The sequence below is a fragment of the Aplidium turbinatum genome, chromosome 6 (genome assembly GCF_918807975.1).
Source record: "Aplidium turbinatum chromosome 6, kaAplTurb1.1, whole genome shotgun sequence".
Taxonomy (NCBI): Eukaryota; Metazoa; Chordata; class Ascidiacea; order Aplousobranchia; family Polyclinidae; genus Aplidium; species Aplidium turbinatum.
Window position 1 is genome coordinate 7,953,602 of NC_137477.1, and position 26,387 is coordinate 7,979,988.

General features: G+C 37.9%; 1 protein-coding gene across 2 annotated transcripts; it reads right to left on the reverse strand.

Annotated features, from left to right (window-relative positions):
* Positions 1-253: 253 nt before the first annotated feature.
* On the reverse strand, positions 254-24,854 carry LOC145771603 (ATP-citrate synthase-like). 2 transcript variants are annotated; one of them, XM_082583311.1, is made up of 26 exons: positions 24,691-24,854; positions 23,176-23,361; positions 22,535-22,648; positions 21,378-21,451; positions 21,037-21,116; positions 19,157-19,209; positions 17,906-18,102; positions 16,754-16,952; positions 16,272-16,389; positions 16,038-16,192; positions 14,855-14,869; positions 13,720-13,843; positions 13,287-13,404; positions 11,779-11,975; positions 10,509-10,585; positions 8,005-8,201; positions 6,764-6,845; positions 6,602-6,683; positions 6,055-6,211; positions 5,418-5,511; positions 4,930-5,084; positions 4,328-4,401; positions 4,056-4,132; positions 3,762-3,905; positions 3,085-3,198; positions 254-2,558 (listed from the first exon to the last, which is right to left on the reverse strand). In XM_082583311.1, the coding sequence occupies exons 1-26, from the start codon at positions 24,847-24,849 to the stop codon at positions 2,304-2,306; spliced, it is 3,297 nt and encodes a 1,098-aa protein (XP_082439437.1). In that variant the 5' UTR covers positions 24,850-24,854; the 3' UTR covers positions 254-2,303. The 2 variants fall into 2 exon arrangements, with proteins under 2 accessions (XP_082439437.1, XP_082439438.1); XM_082583312.1 differs by lacking the exon at positions 14,855-14,869.
* Positions 24,855-26,387: the final 1,533 nt, after the last annotated feature.

Consider the following 26,387-nt stretch of genomic DNA (forward strand, 5'->3'; position numbering starts at 1 on the left):
TGCGCGTCGCTCATTAGACTGAGATGCGTAGATAGAGGGCGTGGCTCTAAATCGGTAGACGTAGGTTCGGTACTCCATCGGGTCATAAGATTTTAAAAAATAGTAATAAATCTTTGCGCACGGCACAATCTAACTTGGTTGATCATTGCATTCCAGTAAAGAATAGGGTTCGGTAATCCAATTATCATGGGAAGAGCTTTAGTGAAAAATCTGGAAAAATTACCAACGACAAAACCAAAAACAACACTTTCATGCTTTGGAGTTCAAAGAATTCTATTTTGTCACGACATATAAATTACACAGCGAGTCTATACCAATGTCAACGAACACGCAGTAATAAAACACAAAAGAATATAATCTACCACATAGCACTGAATAAGAACATAACAGTTTCAATTTACTGCAGATTCTAACGATCATTTGTATAATAACACTGGTCATGGCCACCTGGAGATGGTAGCCATGCCATGCATATCTTTAGGTAACCATGCACTGGTCAACAGCAAGTTTTAATCAGAGACCCGATTAGACGATTTTTGAAGGGATTTTGAACCTGATTCCCAAATATCTTCAATTTTTGTTGTTTAAATTTGAGTTATAGCGACGCAATTTGACATAATAGTGACAACTTTGACCACAAGCGGATTTCACAAAGCATTGTAATTATCAGTTGCATTATAGAAACGTATTTTTCTATAATTATATACGCAAAATATGTAAAAATACTTCTAATATTAAATCGCAAATATTTTATAAACTTAATGTGCTAAAGAAAAAAACAGCGCAGATTTGAAATCAAAGCTAAAAATTCATCTGGAAGAGTTAAATTGTATCTCTGATTAAAAAAATTAGTTAAAATTTGTTGACCAGTACAATTTGTAATCAGCGTCAAAGCAGAGGCAAATATGACTTTCGCAAAAATGATGTTAAGATCTGCTGTAAACATGTCAGAGTTTATTGAATTAAATTTCATTTTGAAACACAAAGAATGGGGCTAAACCCTTGAGAAATTATTTAAGTAGCATTTTTGGGTGATTTGCAATTTTGCACAGAATCATAGGACATAAACAGGCCTCGTTTTATAAACAAAATTAAGCCAAGCACGTCACACATACACAGGGTCGTTGAGATGATAATTTGGGTCCGGTACGGATGAAATCTTGAAACTCTAAATCAAGACACCTTTAAGACGCACTACCCGGAAAGCAAAATCCATCATTTTTACATTGATTCAACGTCTGCAGACGTCGAATCAATGTAAAAATGATGGATTTTGCTATCTGGGCATATCTCAAGACTAAGGGGTGGTTTCTTCAAGTTCCCAACCCCTTTGGAAAGGTTATGGGCCCTTCAAATCGTCACGGGCCCTGGTCCAAATGTACCTCCTGGAGTCTAGACTCTTCCTGTTAACGCTACTGCGCTTATACAAACACCAAATAACATTTGCCACTACATAAATCTTTTGAATAAATTTCTTTATTGCTACGTGCTTAGCCTATTACTTCACTGACAATACAATCTGAAAGAAAACTATTTCAAATGCAGATATTGTAAATATTGAAAAAAGAACTGCATTCCACATCAATAAAAATTGCGCTTCAGCAAAAGCCGCAAAAAAACTCCCGAAAATATAGACTTTGCTTCTGTCTTGAGCAAAAATAAAGGTGCAAAACAAGGCTTCTGTTTGAATTCAAGAATCATATGTACTGATGAAGCCATAGTTGTGTTGCGAAAGCTCCACAATACACTTGAATTTACCTATTAGTGTGGTTGCACTGTCTACTACTTTAAAGAAGGTGTAGCAGCGTAGCTAGTGAAAAGACGCACAAAAACATTTATTAAGTTATAACCAATGGAGTAAGAAAGCGCTATGTTTTTTAATAAATTAACCAAATCAAGTAAAGATAAAGTTTTCAATGGGGAAAAATGGCGTGATAGAGAGGTTTAATTAACTACAATCGCATGACTACCTTACCATATGGTAATTGACCATTACACTGAACGTTTCAGATTTAAAGTTTGATGAATCACGGTTAACCAAAGTTAAATAAACAAAATATTATCGAACTTTTAATAATGCCCGGTCAAGAGCATGAAAAATACTTTGAAAGAGAATCAGCACCACATAGCAGCATAAAACAAGCCACCCAACAATTTGAGAATGGTTATAACGCACCGATGTCCATCTCACAGCACTGAATTTACTGCCTGCTCTGGAAGTTCTAATGCGACTAAATCTTGCAAAACTAAAGATATAATTTTAAATATACAAACAAAGTGTTTTTTTTTTACTGGCGAATACATCAAGATGAATACGTCTCCGGCAGCACGTAGCTGATATCGTCCCACGGGTGGCGATAAAGACCTTGCTTGAGGCGACGTTGGTCCAAGTAGTGGCCTATAAAGCCCATAGACCTTCCCAACACAAACACGCCATTCAAGGCTCCGATTTCCACATATTCCTTCGCCTCTTCTTCGGTGAAGCATCCGCATTCTCGAAGCAGATCAACGAAGGCAACACCGATGAAACCATCCACGTTCAAGATCAGGTTCGGTTTCTGAGTACATTACAACTTTGCTTTTCTAACGCGATTTTAGGTAAAATAACAGAGCAATGGCACGCTTATGCGCTACACAGCACTCATGTACCTTCCCCATCTACTGAAAGAAACATACAAAACTACCAACAACATAGGATTTGACACTATTATTTCAAACACAAAAATAATAAATGCGAAAACCTAAACCGAACATGTTTGACCTATATGGAACGAGACCTTGAAGAGGGTTCCGTAAAAGTCAAAAATGTTTTCCTAGATTTATTGCTTCGTGTCTATATTTTTTGGGTCAAAAAAAAAAATGCTGTCTTCAAACCCATGTTGCTGCTTAGTTTTATGTTTGTGGTACAATAAAGGGAATTATTAAGGGGATAAATCAAACAACTAGGTTACCAGGCCACTACTTTTTATTGTGAACTGCTCCAACAGTGATAATAAAACTTACAGTTCTTTCTTACAGAACCGTGAATGAGTTAAATGAACTCAGCTACACGAATGAAGGAAAATTATCGGTTAATTAACGCACCTTTGCTGTGGTGATCTTTTCAACTTGATAAGCATAGTCCAGTAGCGGCGTCCGAGGGAAACTAGACTTGACAAACTCCTTAAGGATAACAACTCTCTTGTCTGGGTTGTTGATCTGAAAGATGAGTAGAATGAAAGAGAACTGCAAATTATGAAAAACGTATTGGAAAAATGGACCAACTAAACCACAAAGGTGTTATTTTATTATCACCAGCATCACCCTTTTTGTTTTGGAAAATAACCTTCACTAAATTAAACATGCTCAAAGAAGCACTTTTTAGTGCATAAAAAATCGTTTCTTCCGATTGGAAAAAAGTTTTATTTTGACTTTTGCATCATGCAAGTTTTTTTTTCAGAATGTTTCTCGAGTCATTTGACATCACTTATTCTATCCAGGGATGGCTCTAGCCTCTTAATGAGGCAGTCGTTCCAAGTGAAGAAACGTTGAAAAATCTGACTACCGTGTTAGAATATCTCATAGTAGTCTACTAACACACTGTCATTATTAGCACACACGACAGTTTTCAAAGGAAACTTATGGATTTAATAAGAAAAACAGTAGATTTGGTAGCGCGTGAGATTAAATAATGAAAAATATGCAGTCGATTTCTCCAAACTAGCTTCGGCTTTCCTCTGTAGTCTGTAGCGTTTAACGTCAGTCGAAGGTTCAACACGTACCGACTTGACGCGGTGACCAATTCCCATAATCAGTTGATGTTTCTTCCTCATTTCGTTGACGAATTCCATGGGAAGCAGACCCTTGTCATATGCGGCACTGAACTGCTGCGCAGCGCCATCCAGTGCTCCACCAAACCTGTCCCCCTAGAAATAAAAAGCAAATAATACACGGAGTTATAAATTGTGGCCTAAAAACTTAAATCGAACTGCTAAGTGTTAATAGCACGAATGCCTAAATTACGGGGCAAGCTATAGGGCTGTGGGAAAGTTCAAAAATGAAAAACATGAACTCACAATGGTCAAGAGACCTGAGGTGAGACAGGAAATAAGATCCTTTCCTGCCCTGGCGCAGACGATTGTGTTGTGGGCACCTGGAATGCAATCGATCAAATCAACTATGATGTAACAACTGAGGTTGATAAACCCAAACAAAATAAAAAAAAACCTGGTGTTTTTCAAAATGCTGTATTGATTATATGACAATCACAAATTAAAAACATGACAGGGCTGCCAAATGTTGCTTTAAATGATACCTACAGTGTTGCTAGCTGAAATAAAGAATATACCTGATACAGCAGGTCCGTGGTCGGCGGTTATCATCAGGCAGTGCTCAAAGAACTTGCAAGCATACGGTGGTAACCTAAGAAATGGAGAATGGCGTCAAAGTTCTGAAAGTGACAATAACTAAAAAGATTAAATGCACATTAGCCATAGGTGGAAATCAGTTCATGACATACATTAAGACAGGTTATAATTAAAACTCAGTCATACGAAACTCAAATATTGGCAAGCTACATCAACCGTGACTAAACGGGCCAATCAAGTTGCTTAAAGGTCCACAGTTTGGTCGTAACCCACAGTTTATCAGCTAGTTGTAATCCATAGATTCTCCACATTTCTACTCTCATTTGCCCCTTTGCAGAAGAATCAGTAATAAATTTATCCCCAGTCTAATCAACCTTGTTCGGTTTAGAACTTACATAAATCATGTATTTAATCCTTCGGCTTAAATATATTTACCCCTTTTACAGATAAAATTTACCCCGAGGGGGTGACTTCACTTCACACCCAGCTGAAATTATCAGATAATTATCAGATGCGTACTCGCTGATTGAATGCAAAGATTTTCAGTACACTGGAAACCAGCTGAATAGAAATTGGAAAAGACCTTTTTTGAAACCAAAGTAAGCCAAGCACACCACCGATTCCTAGTTCCTCTTCAAAGACCTGGGAGATGGGCATGCCAGCATACAACAATTCCTGGCCCCTCTCGTCCGAGATACTCGACATAAACGACGAGGGTTTGCGGATGAGACCGAGTTCCTATGAAAGCAGAGTTTTGAATCGATGAAAGTCAAACAAATCTGTAAAGTGCTGATAGTGTACTAAGAAACGTATTCATAGTGCAACCAGTAGACAATGTTACAGCACAGGTTAATGGAAGTGGAAAGAACTTATAAACTTTCAAAATTGAAAAGAAAAATTTAGCGCTAGCTTTTATATATCAGTTTACAACATCTTAAATTTGCCTTCAAATATTTCAGTGTCGTAATTTAAGACTTTTAAAAAAAAGAAGCAAAGACTCCAATTCGCTGTCCATGTTAGGTCGGGATGTCTGTCGCTCTATCTAACCAACAAATATAACTGGAAACTCACTCTAGCCCAGGAATAATCCATAGGAACAGTAGGTGGGGGAACTTCGTCTTTTACAACAATAATTTCTTGATCCACTAGCGTCTTGTAAACGTCACTGAAAAGAACAGAGCTTGAATGAGAAAATTCTACAATATTTGAACAACTTTGATGGCAAAGCATAGATGAAATAACAACAAACTTTGTTTCAACAACAACAAAGAAGTGATCCAACCAGGGGCGGATTTATCTGATGGGGGCCCGGGGCACTTTTAAATCGGAGGGCCCTCGTGCAAAAAAAAATTTTCGAAGCCATCTCGTCTACAGTAGCATTAATCCAGCACTGCACAGCATTTTGCAGAAACTTCAAAGGCTGAAAGAAAAAAACAATGACAACACAAAATCACATTTTTTCCACGTCGGCGGCCATTCAAAAGGGGAGTCCGGGACACCTGCACCCTCTGCTCCCCCTAAATCCGGGCCTGGATCCAACAACATCGGCATTCACTATCAATACCAACAAGATGGCACAACCAACTAATGAAAGCACCACAATATCGTTTTTAATCATGTTTCAGAAAAGACAACGTTTGATCGTTGGACAGTTTAGAATATTTGAAGCTTCAATGCAGTTGATTTAAAAGCGTGCAATGATTGGCACCTAATTTTTTTGTTGAGTTCATCAAAGCTTGATGGGACGTGAGCGCCGGCGTCAGCAAGAGCCTTGTTCTTCGCGACGGCCGTTTCGCTGGCTTGATTGGCACAAGCACCGGCGTGGCCAAACTGCACTTCCGACGTAAACATGGTGGCGCATGTGCCTGGAAGATATGATGTGATAGACAGTGATCAAACAAACGGTAGACAAGTAGCATTGCATATAATAACTTTTGTACCAAGAATAAACTTTTTAACACTCGCATTGAGCAGCGCTTTCTGGCACTGCTAGACAAACATTCAAACAACAATATGAACAACAGCAAATCGAAGCACTTTCAGTGGTGCACAGTAGGAAAGTTGAATAGAAGAATGACAGGTTTAGTCATAAAAAATGGAATAGAATTTGATATTGAAAAACAAAGCTATATTCGCTATATATTCATACAAACTTGACGAAAAAGGTTTTGTTACGCTAGCGTGGCTTCGTCAGTAAATTCTTATTCAAATAGAATCTATAATCACGCTGAAGTCCAGCAACTCTGTAAGCTCACCTATACACCAGGCCACGACGGGCTTGGTAATGGTTCCTGACTTTATCGCGTTACAGATGTCGTACTCTTCGGTCCCGCCGACCTTAAAGTGGAGAACAATTAATTCCATTTCACTTTGTATTGCTGGCAAGTGAAAAGGAGACAAAGAGACATGATTCTCACCTCTCCCAAGACGACGATCATTTTACAGTTGTCGTCACCCTCGTAACGCATGATGTGGTCCATGAACGTCGTGCCGGGATATCTGTCGCCACAAAGTTGCACGGATTGGTAAATTTTACAGAAATTTTCAACGGTTTTATTAATGATTGTAAAGGTATTTGTAAGTCTGACGTAAGTGTATTTACGATCAGACTTACAATTCATCTGAAGCTCATTCCGGTCATTTGTGTTCTTAAAGAGCAGGGGTGGGCAAAGCTGTTCAAAGAAAGAGCCGCTTGCGGATAAACCATAAACACCAGCGAGCCGCAAAAAATTGTTGACCCAAAATAACATAACAGCAATAAAAACACAATGATTGTTTATCCATATCAGTTTTGTGCTTAACTCGCCAATCTCTGAAAATTTGGACGATAGGCTAAGTTGTTAATGCTGTGCGAATTAATTCTTCCAAGCGTTCATTTGTCAAGGTTGCACGATGTTTTGATTTTACAAAGTTATAAATTCTTATAAAAATGAATAAGTAAATTCTGGTGCTACTTCTAAGCTTCAACTAATCGCTGCTTAGCGACTTTACTAAACTTCCAATTGTTGCTGACAACGCAAAATGAGCCAGGAGAAGCACAATGTTGCTTTTGCAACTTCACAATTCCATTGTTTGACAATGGCTACAGTAAAAGAGAGACTGCTTTTTGATCTTTGTATTGTATTGAGTGCAATTTAGATTTTGAAGAAAGTGTAAGTAACAAATTTTAATTTTTAGCAACCGATTTTCGCGCCCTTGTCAATGTGGCGCCCATGGCTCGAGCCATGCCTGCCATACCCTAGGTACGCCACCGCTTGGTAGACAGCGCGAGATAACATATTTATAAAGTATAATCTTAATTTTTTTGTAATAATACAACTCAACACAAGAGCCACGAAATTTATGTTGACGAGCCGCAGTTTGCCCACCGTTGTTATAGAGGCTTTAAACCAATGACACTACATATGCTGATAAACAACACTTGGAAGTTAAAGTGATATCGCATGCACACATTTCATCTACGATTTTGTGCTGGACCAAAAACAGTTTGATAAACACGCTGTTCAACTTGCTGTCGAAAATTGATCCAACAAAGTTTAACCTAACTTTTTATTAAAAACAAGGTCTAAACTCTAAATTATTGAAAATAAAAGGCTCTAAACTCTCAATCTATGCAGCTATCAAAACTAAAAGAAAAGGCGCAAAATCGGCCACTCACCTGTCACCACCAATGGCGACACCTTCGCTGACTCCATTCGTGGTCCTAGCAATGATGTTGTTCAATTCGTTTGACATGCCACCGGACCTGGATACGTAGGAGACACTGCCTTGTCTATAGAGCTTTGAAGCAAGGATGTTGTCCATCATGCCGCCAGTGTTGCCAATTTTAAAACATCCAGGCTTAATCCCACCGACCTACAAGAAAATGTTTAGATTTTTAACAGAAAGCATACAAGACTATTATGTCTTGAAAAGTGAGACTACAGTCCCACCAACCGAAAGTCATCGTTAATCAGCAACTTTACAACAGCACTCGCGTGAAAAAGCTCTTTCTACTAAGATATCAAAACTATATTGACCGACAGATAGGTTATAGACAAAGCGTTAAACTAATATTCCGAGTCTTCACGGCGGAACAGATGGATAGGATGCTTCGGTATGCAATCGTCTTAACCTGCGTTGTAATTGGACAGCACTGGCGATTTGCCAAGTGGTCGTCATCAAATTCACTCCAATGAAACTCACACACATACGTTTGCACAATGCACTCAGGTCAATGCAAGCTAGCCTCAGGTAGCAAAATCAGCCCTGTTTACATTGATTCAACGTTTGTGGGCGCAAGGCACCCGTCAACGCAAAGACTATCATCCACGAGAACGAGAGATAGCAATGATAAGACCAGAAACGTAGGCCTAACCCGCATTTCAAAAGCTAGACTTTCTTTATCTTCAGCACTAAATTGGAACAAATCTAGTTCATCTACAGCAGTGATTCTCAACCTTTTTTGGCCCATGGACCATATTTTAAAAAAAATATCTGATGGACCACTTTGCTATGTTGACGCCACTAGTCGAAACTATATTGCACATAGGTCACAAAACTCAAGGGCGTGTTCAAATAAAATAATACGTAATTAATTACGTAAGCAAACTCTTAGTTTACACACTCAACCTTAACCATATACTTGAATACATATAATTTTAATTTCAAATTTTATTCTAACAAAACATCATGCACGTATTGTTTCAATAAAATGGTAATGTCTGGTAATGTCTCAGTTGTCAGTTTTGCCTTCTCTGCAACAGGAGCTTTGATTGATTGAATCTTTATCCTCGGACTGGGAAAGCTTCTTGCAGAGCTTAATCCTGGCAGTTTCGCATACTTGTAGAGGCTTTGAATCACTGACGCAGGCCCGGTCACCGAGATTGACAGAGTGAAGTTTCCGATTGTTGAAGTCTTGTTGCCGGGGAATTATTCCATCTATTAGATGCCGCTGAATAGAGAGCAGTCCTTAACGTGCGTTGCTCAAGCGCACACCCCGAGAGTCGAACCAGCGCCGCTATTGATCTTGAAGTTTCTTCGTTCCAGAAGTGACGCGCTAACCAATTGAGCTATCGGGGCGGACTTCTGACATTTTGTTAATTTGAAAGCACTGCAGAATACAGTATTCAATTTAGCGTTTGAAAAAATATACAGGGGTGAAAACGATGTGATGTGTGGGGGTGATGTGTGGGGGTGATGTGTGGAGCAATGTGTGGGGTGAAAACGAGAAGGGAAAAAAGGACTGAAGAATTGTTGGATATGCTAGAGATGAGAGAGACCATAGACCAACTGGCAAGGGCAAATGGAGTAAGATGGTATGGACATGTGATAAGGAGGGAGGAAGGAAGTTTTCTTAGAAAGGCACTAGATCTAAAGGTGGATGGGAAGAGGAAACGCGGTCGTCCAAGAAGAACGTGGAAACAACAAGTGAAGGATAAGTTTAAAAAAGTCGGACTGAAGGAGGAAGATGCAAGGGACAGGGTGAAATGGAGAAAAGGGATTAAGACAATTGCTGCGCGGAAACAATCGGCCACCCCCACTAGTGGGGAACAAACCGACGATGGATTATGATGATGATACCATGTGACATTCATAAAATAATTTAATTAACATTCAGTGAAACAGCGAATAGCTCTACTCTCCCTAAAGAAACTTGGTAGGTCACCATGAAGAAGCGCAATCTTCGTGCACCGACAACACAGCAATTACAGCAACATATAATTTATTGATTAGGCCTGCCAGCACTTCACTTATGCCGAACAGTTTTTCAATAGCCTACTCGTCAACTAGTAAAATAAGTTCAAAACTGCTGAGCTTATGCTTATCTAGTACTTCCAGAAAAATCGATCAAAATCACGAAGTAAACATGATTATTAGCCTACGTCACGCATACAATCATACAAGCTACATAATTTTCTTACACCTGTATGCAGTCCTTACATAATTTACTGTTGTAAATGATACAATTTTGAAGATGATAAATACATCAAGTAATACGTAAATGATATCAACATCAAGGATTTATAGAACTCTCTGTGGACCAACAGAAATTCCAGGTGGATCACCAGTGGTCCACCTGGACCACGTTAAGAATCACTGATCTACAGCACAAAAAAAATAAACTGTTTTCTTAGCAAAGTTATTAAGTTGTTGTGTTGAACGTGCCAGCTTTATGCTTACCGTGGCCGGACCAATGATGGAAACATCTTTTTCTTTCGCCAACATGATGAGTTTGAGAGTGGTAGCTTCAGGTATCCCTGCATTGATAACAACGGCAAAATGATTATTTGACGTAAAAAAAGGTTTTAATTCTGATCTAGTTCAATAATACAGAAAATGAATGGTCTTTGAAGACGATTATACTTAAATTTGATGAACAATGTTATTGCAACACGCCAGCTCACGGCCTAGTGAATAGAGTGCTCGCCTCTGATTCGAGTCGGTGAATGAGGGTTCGATACGCGGTCGAGCCATACTAGACACTTTATATGAAATGGATTATGGGCAATGAAGCGAGTGGCTTCAGTGTAACTATGCATCGTAAGAAACGCATATCTGTGATGGATGCAGCGCAAATTGACGATAAACCTAATATTTTATTTCTATGTTATATATTTATTACTGGCTGGCTGTCGGCTGCATAGCCCAGTGGTGAGAGCCCTGGAACAGCAATCTAAAGGGCGCCGGTTCGACACCGCTCAAGAGCATGCGGTTGTGTCTTTGGCATCACACTTAAAAGCAAGCCTGAAGAATAAGATGGACATGAACATTGGCTTCCTTGCCTTTCCGTCCACTTAATTTAAATCTTCAACCCCCAAGGGTAACCACCAACCACTTCTGCCTGGACACGATAAACAAAACTTTATAAAAGTACATCAATAAAATATAACGTAAGTCAAATGGTGATTGTCAAGTCTTTATATTTCTTTTTGTATAATAAATTAATTCACAATTATCAATGGGACCTTAACAGCCCGCATTACCCTAAAATAGAATGAATTATATAGAATGAATTTATAGTACTTTTATTATGTTTACTTTTCATTACTTTTATTATAGAATGAATTAACTAAATTGTTCTGCATAACATTGTGGCAAGGAGTTCCTTTTTATATTACTGTATCATCATCATAATCCATCGTCGGTTTGTTCCCCACTAGTGGGGGTGGCCGATTGTTTCCGCGCAGCAATTGTTTTTATCCCTTTTTTCCATGTATGTATAAAAATAATATAAAAAAATGATATAACTGTAGACAGGACGTCACCGTTTCGACTTCAAGGTCTCCTGAGGCAGTAAATCGCACACTGGATCGGAACGCCTTATTACTATATAAGTTATGCAACGTGGGGTTTTTCCATTTGTGGTACGCAAGGAACCACATTTGGGCACTTTCAAAAAGCAATTATGATTGCATTTATTGTTTGCACATTTGAAGACTCAAATCTTTACCTTCTGCAATGATAGCGATGGTTCGTATTTGTTTGTACTCCAACGCACTGATGGTGCTCTCCTCTGCGGAACGAAGTGAAGCGAAACTGATGAGTACGTCGGCATCGTCATGCTTCTGCATGGCATCCTTCATGTTCTTGTACACCGGGATGAATATCTCCTTGTGGCCCCAGTAGAACTTTTGCTTGTGATCGCCACTGTATGTCAACGTGCACAAAAATGTGATTCTTTTTTCCTTTTATAATCATGATATGATATGTTGATACAATTTATAAACTAAATACTGTGATTATTCTGAATAAATATGTTGAAAACAGGCATTTCATTAATGTTTGGTTCAAACTCGCTAGACAAGCCTGGGTGACAAAGCGATACAGTTGCTACTTAAATCTATACTGCTTGCTTTTTGGGAAAAAATCAAGGATAGAGTTAGAACAGTGGTTTTCAACCTTCTTGGTAGAACGGAGCCCAATGAAACATTCCAAAAGCTCGAGGAACCCCTGTTCAATAATTTAATTGCCTTATGCAAAAAACATCATTGGATTAATAAAATAAAATACTCATGTTCAGATTTATTTATGTACAATAAAAACACAAACTGTAAAAAAGCCTAATACTGGCAAAACAAAATGATCTCTAACACGTTCACGGCGATTTGACCCACCGGTGTACAAACGATTAAACTGTCTGAAAGAACTCCTTGAAGCGAAGAAAACATGTCGACGAAATTTGGCGGGAAAGCAGAAAGTTAAAGGTAATCTCACCACAAGAAAACAACGAAAATTCGGGATCGCAGCGAACGTGTTAAAGTGTAGCAAATTTATAAATAGTGGCAAACCTAATCAATATCTGATTATATTTAAACAATATGCATATAATAATAAAATAGACTCTCGGATTTGAATGTAAACTTGCGGAACCCTTAGACTTACTGGCGGAACCTTAGGGTTCCGCGAAACCCTGGTTGAAAACCACTGAGTTGGAAAATAGCGACTTACGTACACAAGTTTCGCCAACGTGCGAACCTACGTCGATGACGAGAGGCTGGTGTAATTTTAATTTCGTACTCTACCTAGGCTAAATGTACTAACATCTGTTTGAAAGAAGAATTATGAAAAAACAAATTGTCAGAGTGTGATCAGTGCATCCACGGCCATAAAAGATAGGCATACAAGGTAAGTCGACGAAAACCTGATGTAGAAAAGATCAACAGATGGACGTGATGTTACTTCTGTGCAACATTTGTATTCGTTGGTTTGCCGCCACGTTGCAATAACTTTGGTTTGGGTTCTTTTTCTCCTTTCATTCTGCTGATCACTTCAGCTTCAAACAGTTTGCAACCAAGCTGCTGATTGGTAGAATAAACTTCGACTTGAGAAATTGTAGTTCGTTTCGCTGCACAGCCTTGCTGGCTTTCGTTGTTTTAATTGCAACTTGTAAATCTACATAAACGACAAAAAAGGCTCAAGAGAAATTTCCCTTTCACCCCACTTGCCAAAATTACTCACGTAAAAGGGTAAACCATAGCAGCCACAGAAGGCAGCTTACGGGAACAGACAAAGTCGAAATCCAGCATTCCTTGAACAGCACGTGACTGCAACCCCCATATGATTGCTCGTGTCTTATCTGATAATAATAACAACAGCATTTGCAATAACAATAATATATAATGAAGCCATAGAATAAAACAAAAAAGGGAAATATTAGAACAAAAAAATTGGAGTCCAATAATTTACACTTTGTGATCATCCAATGTCTTCCCAAACAGCAAATCAGTCGTTTTTTACGTTGATTTAACGTCTGCAGACGTTGAATCAATGTAAAAGACGACTGATTTGCTGTCTGGGTTGTTCACTGAACTAATGACAACGCATAAATTTTACATGAAGGCAATTAAAAAATCTTGGCAATGAGTCTAGCAAATGAATCCTTAGCACTGACTTGAAAACATTGGTTTCTTTCCAATCTTCCCAGCCACTTTCTTGAGCACATGGAGGGAGGCATCTCCATTAGAGTGCCTCTTCTCAAGGAACGAGTTGGTTCGGGATGAGCCGGGAGTTCCACTCTGGGAAGAAACATATCTCTTGAAGCAAACTCACAAAATATGCGAGTTTAAGTCACTTTCACGTAAATTTACAGTGCGTTGTTTAAAAAAAAATTCGTTAAAAAATTAAAGCACACCGGTTGCTCTTTGATTTGGATTTTACATCAGACGCATAATTACGTAAGATCATTGGAGTGTTCGACCAAAAAGTAATTTGGCAGAAATAACTCAGACCATAAGAATTCTAATAAATTGCAAAAATCATACGCGTCAAAACAGAATATGTTTTCAACAAAGCCACATGTTAGACAAGCGACAATTATGACGCGACAATGGCATTCTGTTAGAATTCGGAAGAAACGTGTCCACTTGTAGTGGAGACGTATGAGAGCTTGATATAGTTTGGTTATGCAAATTATTCTTGTCAGATGCTCATTGTGCAGCTGACGTTGTGAGAAAGCTGTTTTTCAAGCTTAGTCCGGTCAATTTTGCTTATTTATCCGAGCTTGGATTTATCAGCGTCTGCAGTTAATTCAATGCAAAAAAGAGCAGATTCGCTGGCGAAGAACGTAAACTCGACCAACCAAATCAAAAGTTTAAATTTAGGATTACAACTGCTGCAACGGATCGTGAGTGAAGGCTACTGTCCCGACATAGATGCCACAGGCAATTCTTAAAAGAATAGTTGATTGCACACGCGCACATCGATGTAATTGGCTCTACTCGAGCTGGTATTAGTTAATCGTCATCGAATGACAAACGCCGGCAAATTTCAGAAAATGATTGCACAGGTTATGAATTAGAAAAGAATGTCATTCTTCTACATGCTTTCGCATACAATTGACGACAAGCAACTGACAAATAACTTCGTTCAATTAGATATAAAAATGTCAAATTTTAAATGCATCTGCTGCTATAAACGATCATTCGATTCATTTAATCTGCATTGTCAGCTAATTTGATGACTGCCAATCACAAATGAAATGATGTAATAAATTTTGTTAGCAATTTAAGACAAGCCATCTTAACTACCTGTGCGTCAAGATCCTGTTGGAAACAAAACGATGACGTGATTAGTAACTTCACTGCAAATGCTTTTTGATTCAAATTGAATGAAAAAAAGTGAAAACAAGACACCCAGTAATGCTTATAATGTGATTTCCAACATAATGCGATTGATGGTTGAAAATGACGACACATTTTCTCTCCAAGTCACTTCCAATGAAGCTGTAGTTCAGACACAATTTTAGTCTGAAGGTATACAAATAATATACAAGCAGTAGCCCAGACAGCAAAATCCATCATCTTTACTTTGATTTACAAACACGGTCTACAGACGTTGAATCAATGTAAAAATGACGGATTTTGCTTTTAGGGAAGCAAACGATACAACAGGGTAACGACAAAAAACTGAGGCTTTGATACACGGCAAGTCTACTTACTGGATTTCGTGAGCGCTGAGATAAAAAGCAATCAAGAAAAATATAATTTTCTGCATTTGAAACGAAACTTCATGACTGGTAATGGTTAGACAAAAAAATGAAACAAAATTTAGGTTTGTAATCAGCGGATTAGTGAAATCTACTGTAAAGTAAAAACCAACACTGCATTAGTTCGATAAAAGTTTCAATAACATTGCAGGGATATCTAAAGAAAGGGATACGAAGGCTTTTAATACGTCTGACAATAGAAGGGCTTCTGTTTATCGTAAGTAAACTCTGTTTACCGTAAAATGACAATTGGCACCGGTAGTAGTTTAATAACTCTTGTAATGATAACCTGCATTGCGCTATTAGCATCAGCCCTGGATACTCACTACATGCTCATGGTTACTTGTTAATTCAATTACCCATATACTTGCTTTACATCTACCTTACAAAAACGGATTTGTTAAGAAAAACGGCTTTTTGGTAACTTTTCAACTGTCTTTCCAAACAAGCATTCTTTAAATATGCTCTGTGTAACATTTTCTAACTGTCTTCTGTAGGTGACTACCAGTTGCAGTACAAAAATTTCTGCAATTGTGAAAAGAACCGCATGTTTAACGCGCTGCAAACTACCGCCCTGATAGTGTCATAAGATTAAGGCAATCGCTGTCAGCCTTTGCAATTCGCATCCCCTTCTCTAGATATCTCTGCATTTATGTAAAGAACATAACCATATCATAGATTGAGTTACACTTTAGCTTCAAATAACCACATAATATGCAACTCACAACACTTTCGCTGGCTCCCAACAGAAAATTTGCGGTATGGCCTGGGTCGTGTGGGGGGCGCTCTGGAACGGGGGCTTTCCCTAAAGCCATGCCAACAATCGCAGTCATATGGGTTTCAGTCCCAAACACATGCATCGGAACGCCCAGCGTGGCACCTAAAAGGGTGAACGCCGTTAAACATCCCGTTATCACGTAAAATTAGAGTTAGATTAATGTAAAAGTTTGAAAACGTACCAACTTCCCTCATGACGCGTAGACCTTCTTGATAATTGGGCCCACCACGACGGACAAAGATGGACACGTGATTGTCTCGTAACAAGTTTTGAAACTGCTTCAAAGCGCGTACAATACCCTGAACAAAAAGATATCAAGCTCAACCATCACCAAGCCGGTAAACTAGACTTTTTACTTTAGACCTTAACGTCTACAGACGTTGAATCATGGCAAAAAAGGACTGGTCTGTTGGTTGGGTATTTAACCGTAAAGAGTCTTTGCTATTAACTCAGCCCAGCACATTAGTCAATTTTTGCATTGATCCAGCATTAAATCAATAAAAAAGCAAAACCTTGCTGATTGAAACTTTGGTTAGGATGAAGCCACTGTTCACATGAGCTTTTTGTTTGCTTTAAGGCATGTAGCCGTCCACTAAAATGTCACAATATAGACAAATTATATCTCAATTTTGATATCAAACGTTTCGATAATGTGTTTCAAACCTTAAAGGTAGCAGCTACGTTGGTAAAATTGGCGATTCCGCCACCAATGATGAGAACTTTTCCATCCTCCCTTTTCTCCTTGGTCATCAGAGACAAAATGGTCCGAGCATAGTCGTATGTCTGTTGCTCGCTGGGAGCTCCACTGTATTCCCCGTAATTCGCCAGTTCCGAAGCGCCACCAAGGTCGCATATGGTGTCGCTGTGGAATAAACCACATTTTATTTCACAAAGCAACTGCAAGTACTGTTATGATAACCCAGTTCAAGCAGACCGCTTTCACGTACAAAACGTAACCTAGAACGTAAAAAACGTAAACCAGAGCTCCTTTTCTTTATTGCTTCATACTCTGTCTTCACTTATCTGTCTTTAGTCATTGAGGAGATATATTTAACCACACAACAGCTTTTTATTTAATATAAGCATTACAGTAGTTTCAGTATTGCTGGATTTAGGTGGTAATTGCACAATGTGGTGTTTGAATTTAATAACACAGTGTAGCATCAGGATTCATTGCTCGCATGTCTTGCACTCCGTGCACGGACATTTTGCCGAAAAGACAAATTGCCAAAAGGATTAATTGTTTGTGAATGTTATTTATGCGTTATTAGGTTATGATAATATATATAGTACGTTTGTATAATTTCGGCAATTAGTCCTTTCGGCAAAATGTCTTTCGGCAAAATGTCCGGGTACCTTGCAATCAACATAGATGTCTAACTGACAAAAATGCTTCAAAATCGTTTTACTTAAAACAACGCAAAGCGTTTAACTTTCGTAACTTGATCAGTACCAAAATTATCTTTCAAAAGTTGCAAGTTACGCAATAGCTCATGGAAAAGCTCAGCAGGAAAGAAGCTCACATGATAATTCGTACATTAACACATGGCAGCCATACGGTAGCTATGCTTCTCTCTTTTGAAAGATAAGCCATTACATAGGAAAGAAAGACTTCCTGCAATATTCCAATAAACGACATCCAACTACTTATAACAAAGGTTGCAATAATCCTGTAATGATACGTAGCATCAAATTTTGCGGCAAAACATTTGCCGTGTTTATTACTTCCCGATTAACATCATGCAATTGTCTACGCGTATAACGTATTGTGTGAGGAGATGCAAGCGGTTTACATGGCAATACAAGGAATCCTACCTGTACACTACGGAAGCACCGCCTCCAGCAACCATAGTCCATATGCGTCCATGTGGATTCAATACCGTCAACTTCAGTGAAGCTCCGCTCTTGGCATCCAGATCAGCAATATAAGCCTCTTCTGGATAAGCCTCCCGGCCGAATGGAGGAGGGAAGGTGACATCCCCCCACTGGCGCTGGCACACAAACTCAGCACACTGTGGCACAGGATACCGTTTTAGAATGAGAAACAAACTGAATATTCTAGAGCTGCAAGAGCCGTTTTAAATCGTTTATTCGCTTTAGCAGCGAGCAGTGGATTCATATTTTTAATGTCTTACCTACGTCATGCAAAAGAAGTACAGAGATCACAAAGCGTTTCAATTGAACAAGATTTCTTTTACTTAATAAGTAAATACTCAGTCAAGTAAAAGAAATAAAGTTGTAATCGTTGCCAACATGCAAGTGCGTTGAGATTTGTAAAGAATCAAGTTAGAAAACCTTTAACCAATAGCTAACAGTCGAACATGTGGCAAGATACAGTTTCTATGCATCAGATCACTTCCTTTGCTCGCAGTTATCAAACGCGCACTTGCCGCATACTAAGACCATAGGATGGTTGAGTTGATCAAAAAGTGAGAAATCAATTGCGACTCAACTTGTCAAAGTATGCACATAAAAATGTTCTCATCTTGCCAAAAGACGCGGAATAACCGCAACAATACACGAACCACAAAGTAACATTTTATAGTAAAGTATTAAAAATTTTGATAAAACCGCAATTTTGATCTTTCCGATCCATAGTGGTTTAGAAATGCCCGGTGAGTATTTGGTTGAACTTTGAAAACAGCGACAAGGCGTACCGGAATGGCCCGTTTCGGTGAGTCCGATTCGGTGAGTCCGATCCCTTAAAGGAGGATTTTTTTAATTTTTTTTTTAAATTATCGGGTACCGTAGCCTAATTATCATTGCCGTTTTAGGGTTTGGGGTTAGGGGTTTGGGTTAAGGGTTAGAGGTTAGGAACTCACCGAATCGGACTCACCGAATCGGACTCACCGAATAGTAGCAGACCCAAGGCGTGCATACAGTGCCCACACACCATCTGCTTACAAAGCGTTAAGTTGCGGAATGCAAACTAGCCAAAATTTAATAAAACAAACATATCTTAAAAGCATAAATCCCTGGAGACAAAGCCACCGTTTTCAACATTGATTCAACGTCTGCAGACGATGAATCAACAATATTGATTTGCTGTTTAAGTCAATTCCCCACCTGGTCCAGCTTTGCGGCCAAATCTAAGACGTAAATCTGTCCATTGTTGACAACTGCAATGGAAGAAAAATGGTTAATACAAAGTAGACGCCATGCCGTGGATATCCACAACATTTGATGATACACCCAAGAAAAAATATGTTGTTGATATCGTAGACCAGTGGTTCCCAACCTTTTTGATCTTGCGGCACCCTATCAAAGAGATAAATAGTTCGCGGCACCCTGGCAAAACTGGATCAATTTTATGAGGTTTCTGTATTTCAAATAACTGTATGAAATAACACAGAATGAGTTGTATAGTAGCCTATAGCGTGCGTAAATAAATGTATTTATTCAAAAGTGAGTGTGAAATTTGGGCTTGACTTCTTGCACAAAGTCCCTTAATATCTGGGGGCACATTCGATAAAGCCACCCGCATTTCTTCCTCGATATAAGCAGTGGTTCTAGTTTTTTAGTTTTTATGTTCGTTAATACGGAAAATCCACTCTCACATAAGTAGGACGTGAAAAACTGCAGCAAAAGCACAATAGCTTTCTTTCCAACGCAAGGATATTCATTTTGAATTTTTATCCAGAACTCGTCAAGAGGCATCTGCTTGTACATAAGCTTAAAATTTCCATCGTTACGAATTTCAATTAATTATTCTTTTTCTTTAAGATTGAAAACAATATGAGAGTCCAGTAAAAATGGATTTCGTGCCCATGCGTAATTTTCCGTGGACAAACTGGGAAAATACTTCTCAATTTTTTCTTCCAATAATTTTAGGTGCTGAGTTATTAATGAGACAACTTCTTTGTTTTTCATTTCAGAGATATGTAGAAGCATGTCAAAGTTTCTGTTCTCCACTTTTAAGGACCACATTTGCAGTTTTTCTCGCAGTGCTTTCATTTTATCGGTTGAAGTTAAGAGAGTTTCATTTTTGCCCTGCAATTTCGCATTCACGTTACTTAAATGGTCGAAGATATCTACTAAATACGCTAATTTGGAGAACCCAATTGTAATTGCAAAGCAATTCACAAAATTCCTCTAGCTTTTCAAGGCTGAAAAATAAGAGCGTTTCATCCTTCAACTCATATACTCGTGACAATGCTTTTCCACGCGACAACCATCTTACTTAGAACAGCAACGAGTCAAAATCTCTTTCACGCTGTTTTTCATGGGCAAGAAAACAAACGCTTGCCGCGGATTATCTACTTACCGCCAGCGACTTCCCCACTGAGCAATTCTCCAGAAAGGAGCTGGGAATAACTGCGAGACGCGAAACTTAATACGCACTGAAACTTGACTAGAAATAAATAAATTCCGCACTTAACGGGTTAAAGTTAATATAAAGAAAGGACCGCAGTATTGCGATATCTCAATATCTCGCGGCACCCTTGAGCATTGCAATTGGCACCCCAGGGTGCCGCGGCACCCCGGTTGGGAATCACTGTCGTAGACCATAGAGTAGTACAATGGGTCCTGTTACTTCTGCGTTAAAGCTTCAAAAGCGAGTTTAAAAAATATCTAGGATAGACAATCAAAAAGTATCTACATTCTACAACAACTACACAACCAATAACAAATGGTAGAAAAAAACACAAAAAAACAATGCTAGTTGTTACATGAACAGGTTCATCAGTACTGTAGTTAGAGGGAAATTTTTGCTGTCGTTGTTATTTAGCAAAGATTATGATAAAGATTGAAACAAATAAGCGAAAAAGAAAGTCTATGCAATAATCGTGGGTGCTCCAGACAGACAAAGATTGACACACTTGAAGCAACGAAATAAAGACACAGATCTAATACAAAGAGCAAAAGACCGAGAAACTTGAAGCCTATCGTACAAGAGACAGTCAATGCTTGAAATCAAGTGAGACAAAAAAAGAAGATGCAATTACCCAGAGGATTAATTTCCAGGTATGTGAAGTGCAATCGGGTGTACAGCTGGTACAGTGCTTCCACGAACGAATCCAATATCCTGCGTGGAGAAGAAAACAATAGGAGTTCACAGTTAGATCGGATTGTGTTCTGCTGTACAAAATTTATCAAATTAACTAAATTGGAATGACAAGGGTATACAACAGCCGCTGAAATGTTTCAGCTGTTGTTGTGTATTTTGATCGGAAGTTGCTTTATAAACTTAATACACAGGAGCAAAGTTTAAGACATTTTAATGAAGATAATCTGAAACTTAAATGCTTTGACATCCCTCTGTTAAAAAAATACTTATTAAATTTACCGCTGGTTTTCTTTGGAAAGTTTGCTCAGTAACCTGTCTATATCAGCTCCGCAAATCGACTGGCCAGTTGGAATCTGAAAACATTAATAAATGGGTAACATCGCGCACAACTAACAACGCCTACTAACTAATTAGGTATTGTTGGCACAAAACGGGGGTGAACATCGCATTGTAGAATTAAATGATTGCCAACAAGTTGGTGACCTAACAAAAATAGAGCCCAGTGCCCAACTTGATTTTCCAACCAAAAACAAGACAGCGCTGACGTATCATGTCGTATGTGTATGTAATCAGCTGCAATTTTTTTTTTGTATGAAAATTGTGTTAATAATAACAGAGAAAAGTCGTTTCACTTTGTTGTTTATAGAAGACACGGACAAAATAATTAATACAATTCCCGCATAGCGATTTTGTACGACACAGACAGAAAGCAGGTAAAGCATAGATAATGGTAAAAGATATTATAAACGTATATTATAAACGAGTCCTAAACTCAAAAATTGACTATCAACATAACACTCAACTTTTGGAACAAAGCACAGTCTATCATAATACATCTGCTGATAATGCTCAACGAGACAAAATTTACAGCTTTTGTCAATATTTTGGAGTAGCCGCAGTTTCGAACGTAGTCGGTTTAAAACAAAAACTGTATTTGCTTGGTCAACAAACAGAGTTGACCGTTTGCGAATTATTTAGTTACAATGTTTTAAGAAAGCTAGTCATACGGAAAAATAAAAAAAGGTCAATATGCTTTCGGATAAAGTAAAATGGCCTCTAAACGCATAGCCTTGACTTTACAGTTTACATGTGCCAATTTCCCCAAAGGACAAACGCTTTTTGTACTAAGAGCGTGTGGGAAGTTTTCTGAAACTCTCGGAAAAACAGTATAAAGACTTGTGGTAGCATGTTAACAAAGAACACACGTTTTGAAGAAAAATATGATAATATACAGTCATTTAAAAGAAAACAAAAATTCCACAAAAAAAAACAGTTTAACTTGAAGAAAAAAATTAAATATGTATTTCTAAACATATTAAAATTAGCTATATTATATATCGTTTCTGCCACACTGGATAGCATGAGATTAATGTTGATGATGGAGCCAAGGAAGTTGTCCAATCAAATGTCAGAGAGTGTTAAACTTTACTGCTCACGTCAAGTTTATTAGCTTTTTCATCCACATCACCAACATCAACACCTCCTTCATGGTAAAAGAGGATCGTGTCGATTCCTCTGGTGGAATGAATGCAAATGTAGAACTCTTCCGACTGAAAAAAGATTCAAAATACAAACGCATTAATGAATTGGTTGTAATATATTTGTGACAACCGATTGTAATATGAGATAAGGTTCTTTGACTTATATGGTCCTCAAAATTCAAAAGCTGTGCCTACATCTTCTGCACAGTGAATGTCAGAAGTAGATACTGTTGCTGTTTTGTCTCATTTCTGAAATCAATTTACTTGAGGACTAATAACATTAGCTGCGTATGTGATGCCTTAAAAGGTCAGGAAAGTGATAGCTCTACTTCTAGGTTCAATAAATCAATACAAATTATCGGAATTGGCTTTTACTTTGAGAAAAACAAACAGAAGCGGAAACACGCACATACTTTAGCAAACAGCACCAAGTTTCAGTACCGTAGTCATAAAGTGTGTCAACGAAAAATATCGCACAATAGTGAATTTCACGTAGGTAGGTTACGGGTAGGTATTGACAATGTGAACTTACTGCATGTCCTGAAATGCTTTTTTTTATTTACCACATAACTAATTTCACTTCGTATTTTCTTTACCTGTGAGTGAGGAACAAATGGTTCAATAATAAACCGCTTAAGTTTTCCATGGGTTTCTCCGATGGATATCTCTGTATTCATTCGCTGATCGACCCATTCTTTCACTCCAGCAAAATCAGTGTTGATTTTGATCAAGCCAAGCTTTCCCCTGCGCTTTATCAGTTGATCTGGTTTCACAATTAATCTCTGAAGAAAAACACATATTACGTAGTTATGATGATTTTGTTTAAACAGATGCAAACTGCCCACCACCATTTTGAGTATAAAACCTAAAAGAAAAATTTAACTAAAAACTGTTAAATCCACCTTTGAAACAAAAGATGCGATCTAGAATACCTAGTTAACTCTAAACATGTGAACACAAAACTTGACGTCAGTAACTTTTCTGCTTTCATGATTTTACAAATGAACAAGATATTGAAACTAACTTCTGACCTTCCATTTAAGGAACTAGATTTTAATATTTTAACTAGAAAAAACATTTTCGAAGACAAATAATTAATTCAGGTGATAAGCTTAGAGAAAAAATTAAAACCTCACAGCAAAAGTTTACAGCATCCCAGAAAAATAAAAACATATCGACTTCAATTAATTTGTGTTATTACTGGTTATAATAATTAATATCAAATTGAACACTTTTTTGTTTCGAATAATTTAAATTGATATTTTATATTATGAATCATTAATTAAACATTTTTTAAGTGTATACAAGTATTAAAATGCTGAAAGAAATGCAATTTTGAAATTTCCAATCTTCGAAAATTTGTTTGAGTAGTCTGATTTAAGTACAAATATTCAACTGACAAAAGGTAAAAAAATACGTATGATATATATTAGTTTACCACATATCTGTTCTGAGTGTCTTTATCAGTGTTACCAAGTGCCCTTCAAATTTTTATGCAAAAACCAGCTAAAATTGTGCAAATAGGGTCATGCAAATGCAATACAGTACTACTAGACATCGAGTCTTTGGGGAAGGATATCAAAAAACAATATTACTAAATGGAAAGAACTTTTAAATTAGACTAGCCTGATACAATTGAAAAATAGGGAAACTGACAACCTTACTAAATACGGTACCAGGATGTGTGTGTGACTGTGTGTATGTGTAGTTGTGTACTCCTACTACACACTGTAATTGTTCAACGAGCAACAGTGACTAAACACCATGAACACTGAACAGCATTTGTTCAAATTCTGCATGATAAAGTGGTTTGCTTTTAAAGTACAAAGGACTCCAGCACGTTCGTCCACCAAACTATGTGCATTCGTAAAATTGGGATCTCATGTAAATCTCATCAACTAACAGACCAAACCATGCAAATTGCACATCCTGTTTTGACTTGTTGGGCTTGTGAGCAAGACAAATTAGCCTTGAGGTTAAATTGTGTGATGTACTGACACTTAATAGTGATGAATCGTGATGTCCTTTCCATGTTTCATCTAGTCCAGATTATAGACTGCACTTACATTTTATAACGCATTTCAAACAACAGTGCATTGGCCTAAACATACCTCTGTTTGCAACCAAGGGTGCTTTCCCGGGAGAGCAGACCAATCCTCACCTTGTTGAACAATGACAAATCGATGCTTATTACTGATGTTTATATTTTCACCAAGGTTGTTACATAAGATTGTTTTTGCAGTAAACTCATTGATAGCTTTTGCTGACATTGTTAACAAAGAGCTCTTATCGTCTATGAGATTGTACCACAAAGAGTTGAAATAAAAATAATGAGGTTTGTATTAGTTTGCATCCGTGCGCGGACATTTTGCCGAAAGACATTTTGCCGAAAGGACATTATGCCGAATGGACAAATTGCCTAAAGGACTAATTGCCGAACAGACTAATTGCCAAAAGGACTAATTGCCGAATGGACAAATTGCCGAAACAATTTGGAAAAAAAATTTCCTTGAAGTGACACAAAGTCTCGTTACTATGCAAGCAGTGCTTTTGAAATAGAATCACTTTGCTACTGTTTGTTTGCCTAAAAATTACTTTGAAGCAACACCAAGTCTCGTTACTATGCAAGCAGTGCCTTTGAACTGGTAATTATTTTGAAGTGACACCAAGTTGCAAGTCTCATTGCTATGCAAGCAATGCCTTTGAACTGATAATTATTTTGAAGTGACACCAAGTCTCGTTACCATGCAAGCAGTGGCTTTGAAATACTGTAGTAATTACTTTGCTACTGTTGTTTGCCTAAAAATTGCTTTATATACAGTATCCACAGTTTTTGGAAATCAGTATTAGTTTGAAGTGACACCAAGTCTCATCTATAAGTATAGGCTATACAGTCTCCACAGGTTTTGGAGATCAGTATTAGACGTTCGCTTATACATATAACACTTCTGTCGGATACTTACGCGCTGTCGCACATAATTTGTGAGTGAAATCTGTTTGTGAATGACATTTATGTGTTATTAGGTTATGATAATGCATAAAATGCATTTGTATAATTTCGGCAATTTGTCCATTCGGCATTTAGTCCTTTCGGCAAAATGAGTTTCGGCAAAATGTCCATTTGGCAAAATGGGTTTCGGCAAAATGTCTTTCGGCAAAATGTCTTTCGGCAAAATGTCCGGGTACCTTTGCATCAAGTGATTGGAAAGCCTATAATGGAACTGCAAGAAATAAACTTTTAAAGGCTTTTCAATCCAAGAATAAAGCTTCACAACCAAACCAATTTAAGTCAAAACTGGTTGTAGTAGCTTTTTGATATGGCACTTTTAACAAGTTAGGACTGGTAAATAAGATTTATATAAACTTTTAGTAAATGGTAGGCAGCACTTGCTGAAAAATCACAAGTGAATGTCAAACAGACATTGTTGCATAAATAATTTGATACAAAAAACAGTTTCATTGTGAGCATCACATTTTTAATACTGTTTTAAACATAAAAAGGAGCCCCACAAATTACCCATAAGTCTGGTCGAATTGCCCATCAGTACTCGTAAGTCACATCAAATTACCCGTAGTCTAAGTTTGCCAAAGTACTTACAAGTCACTGTCAGTTAAATTACCCACAAGTCACATTGAATCACATATAAGTCGAACCAATTTACCAATCAGTCCTGCCAAATTACCCATAAGCCAGGCTGACTACCAATAAGTGATAATTTAATAATAATACATGTATATTAAATGTTGTAAGCAATGAGGTGTTTTTTCATCTTTCTGATGTACATGATGCAGTTGCTGTCGAATTAGG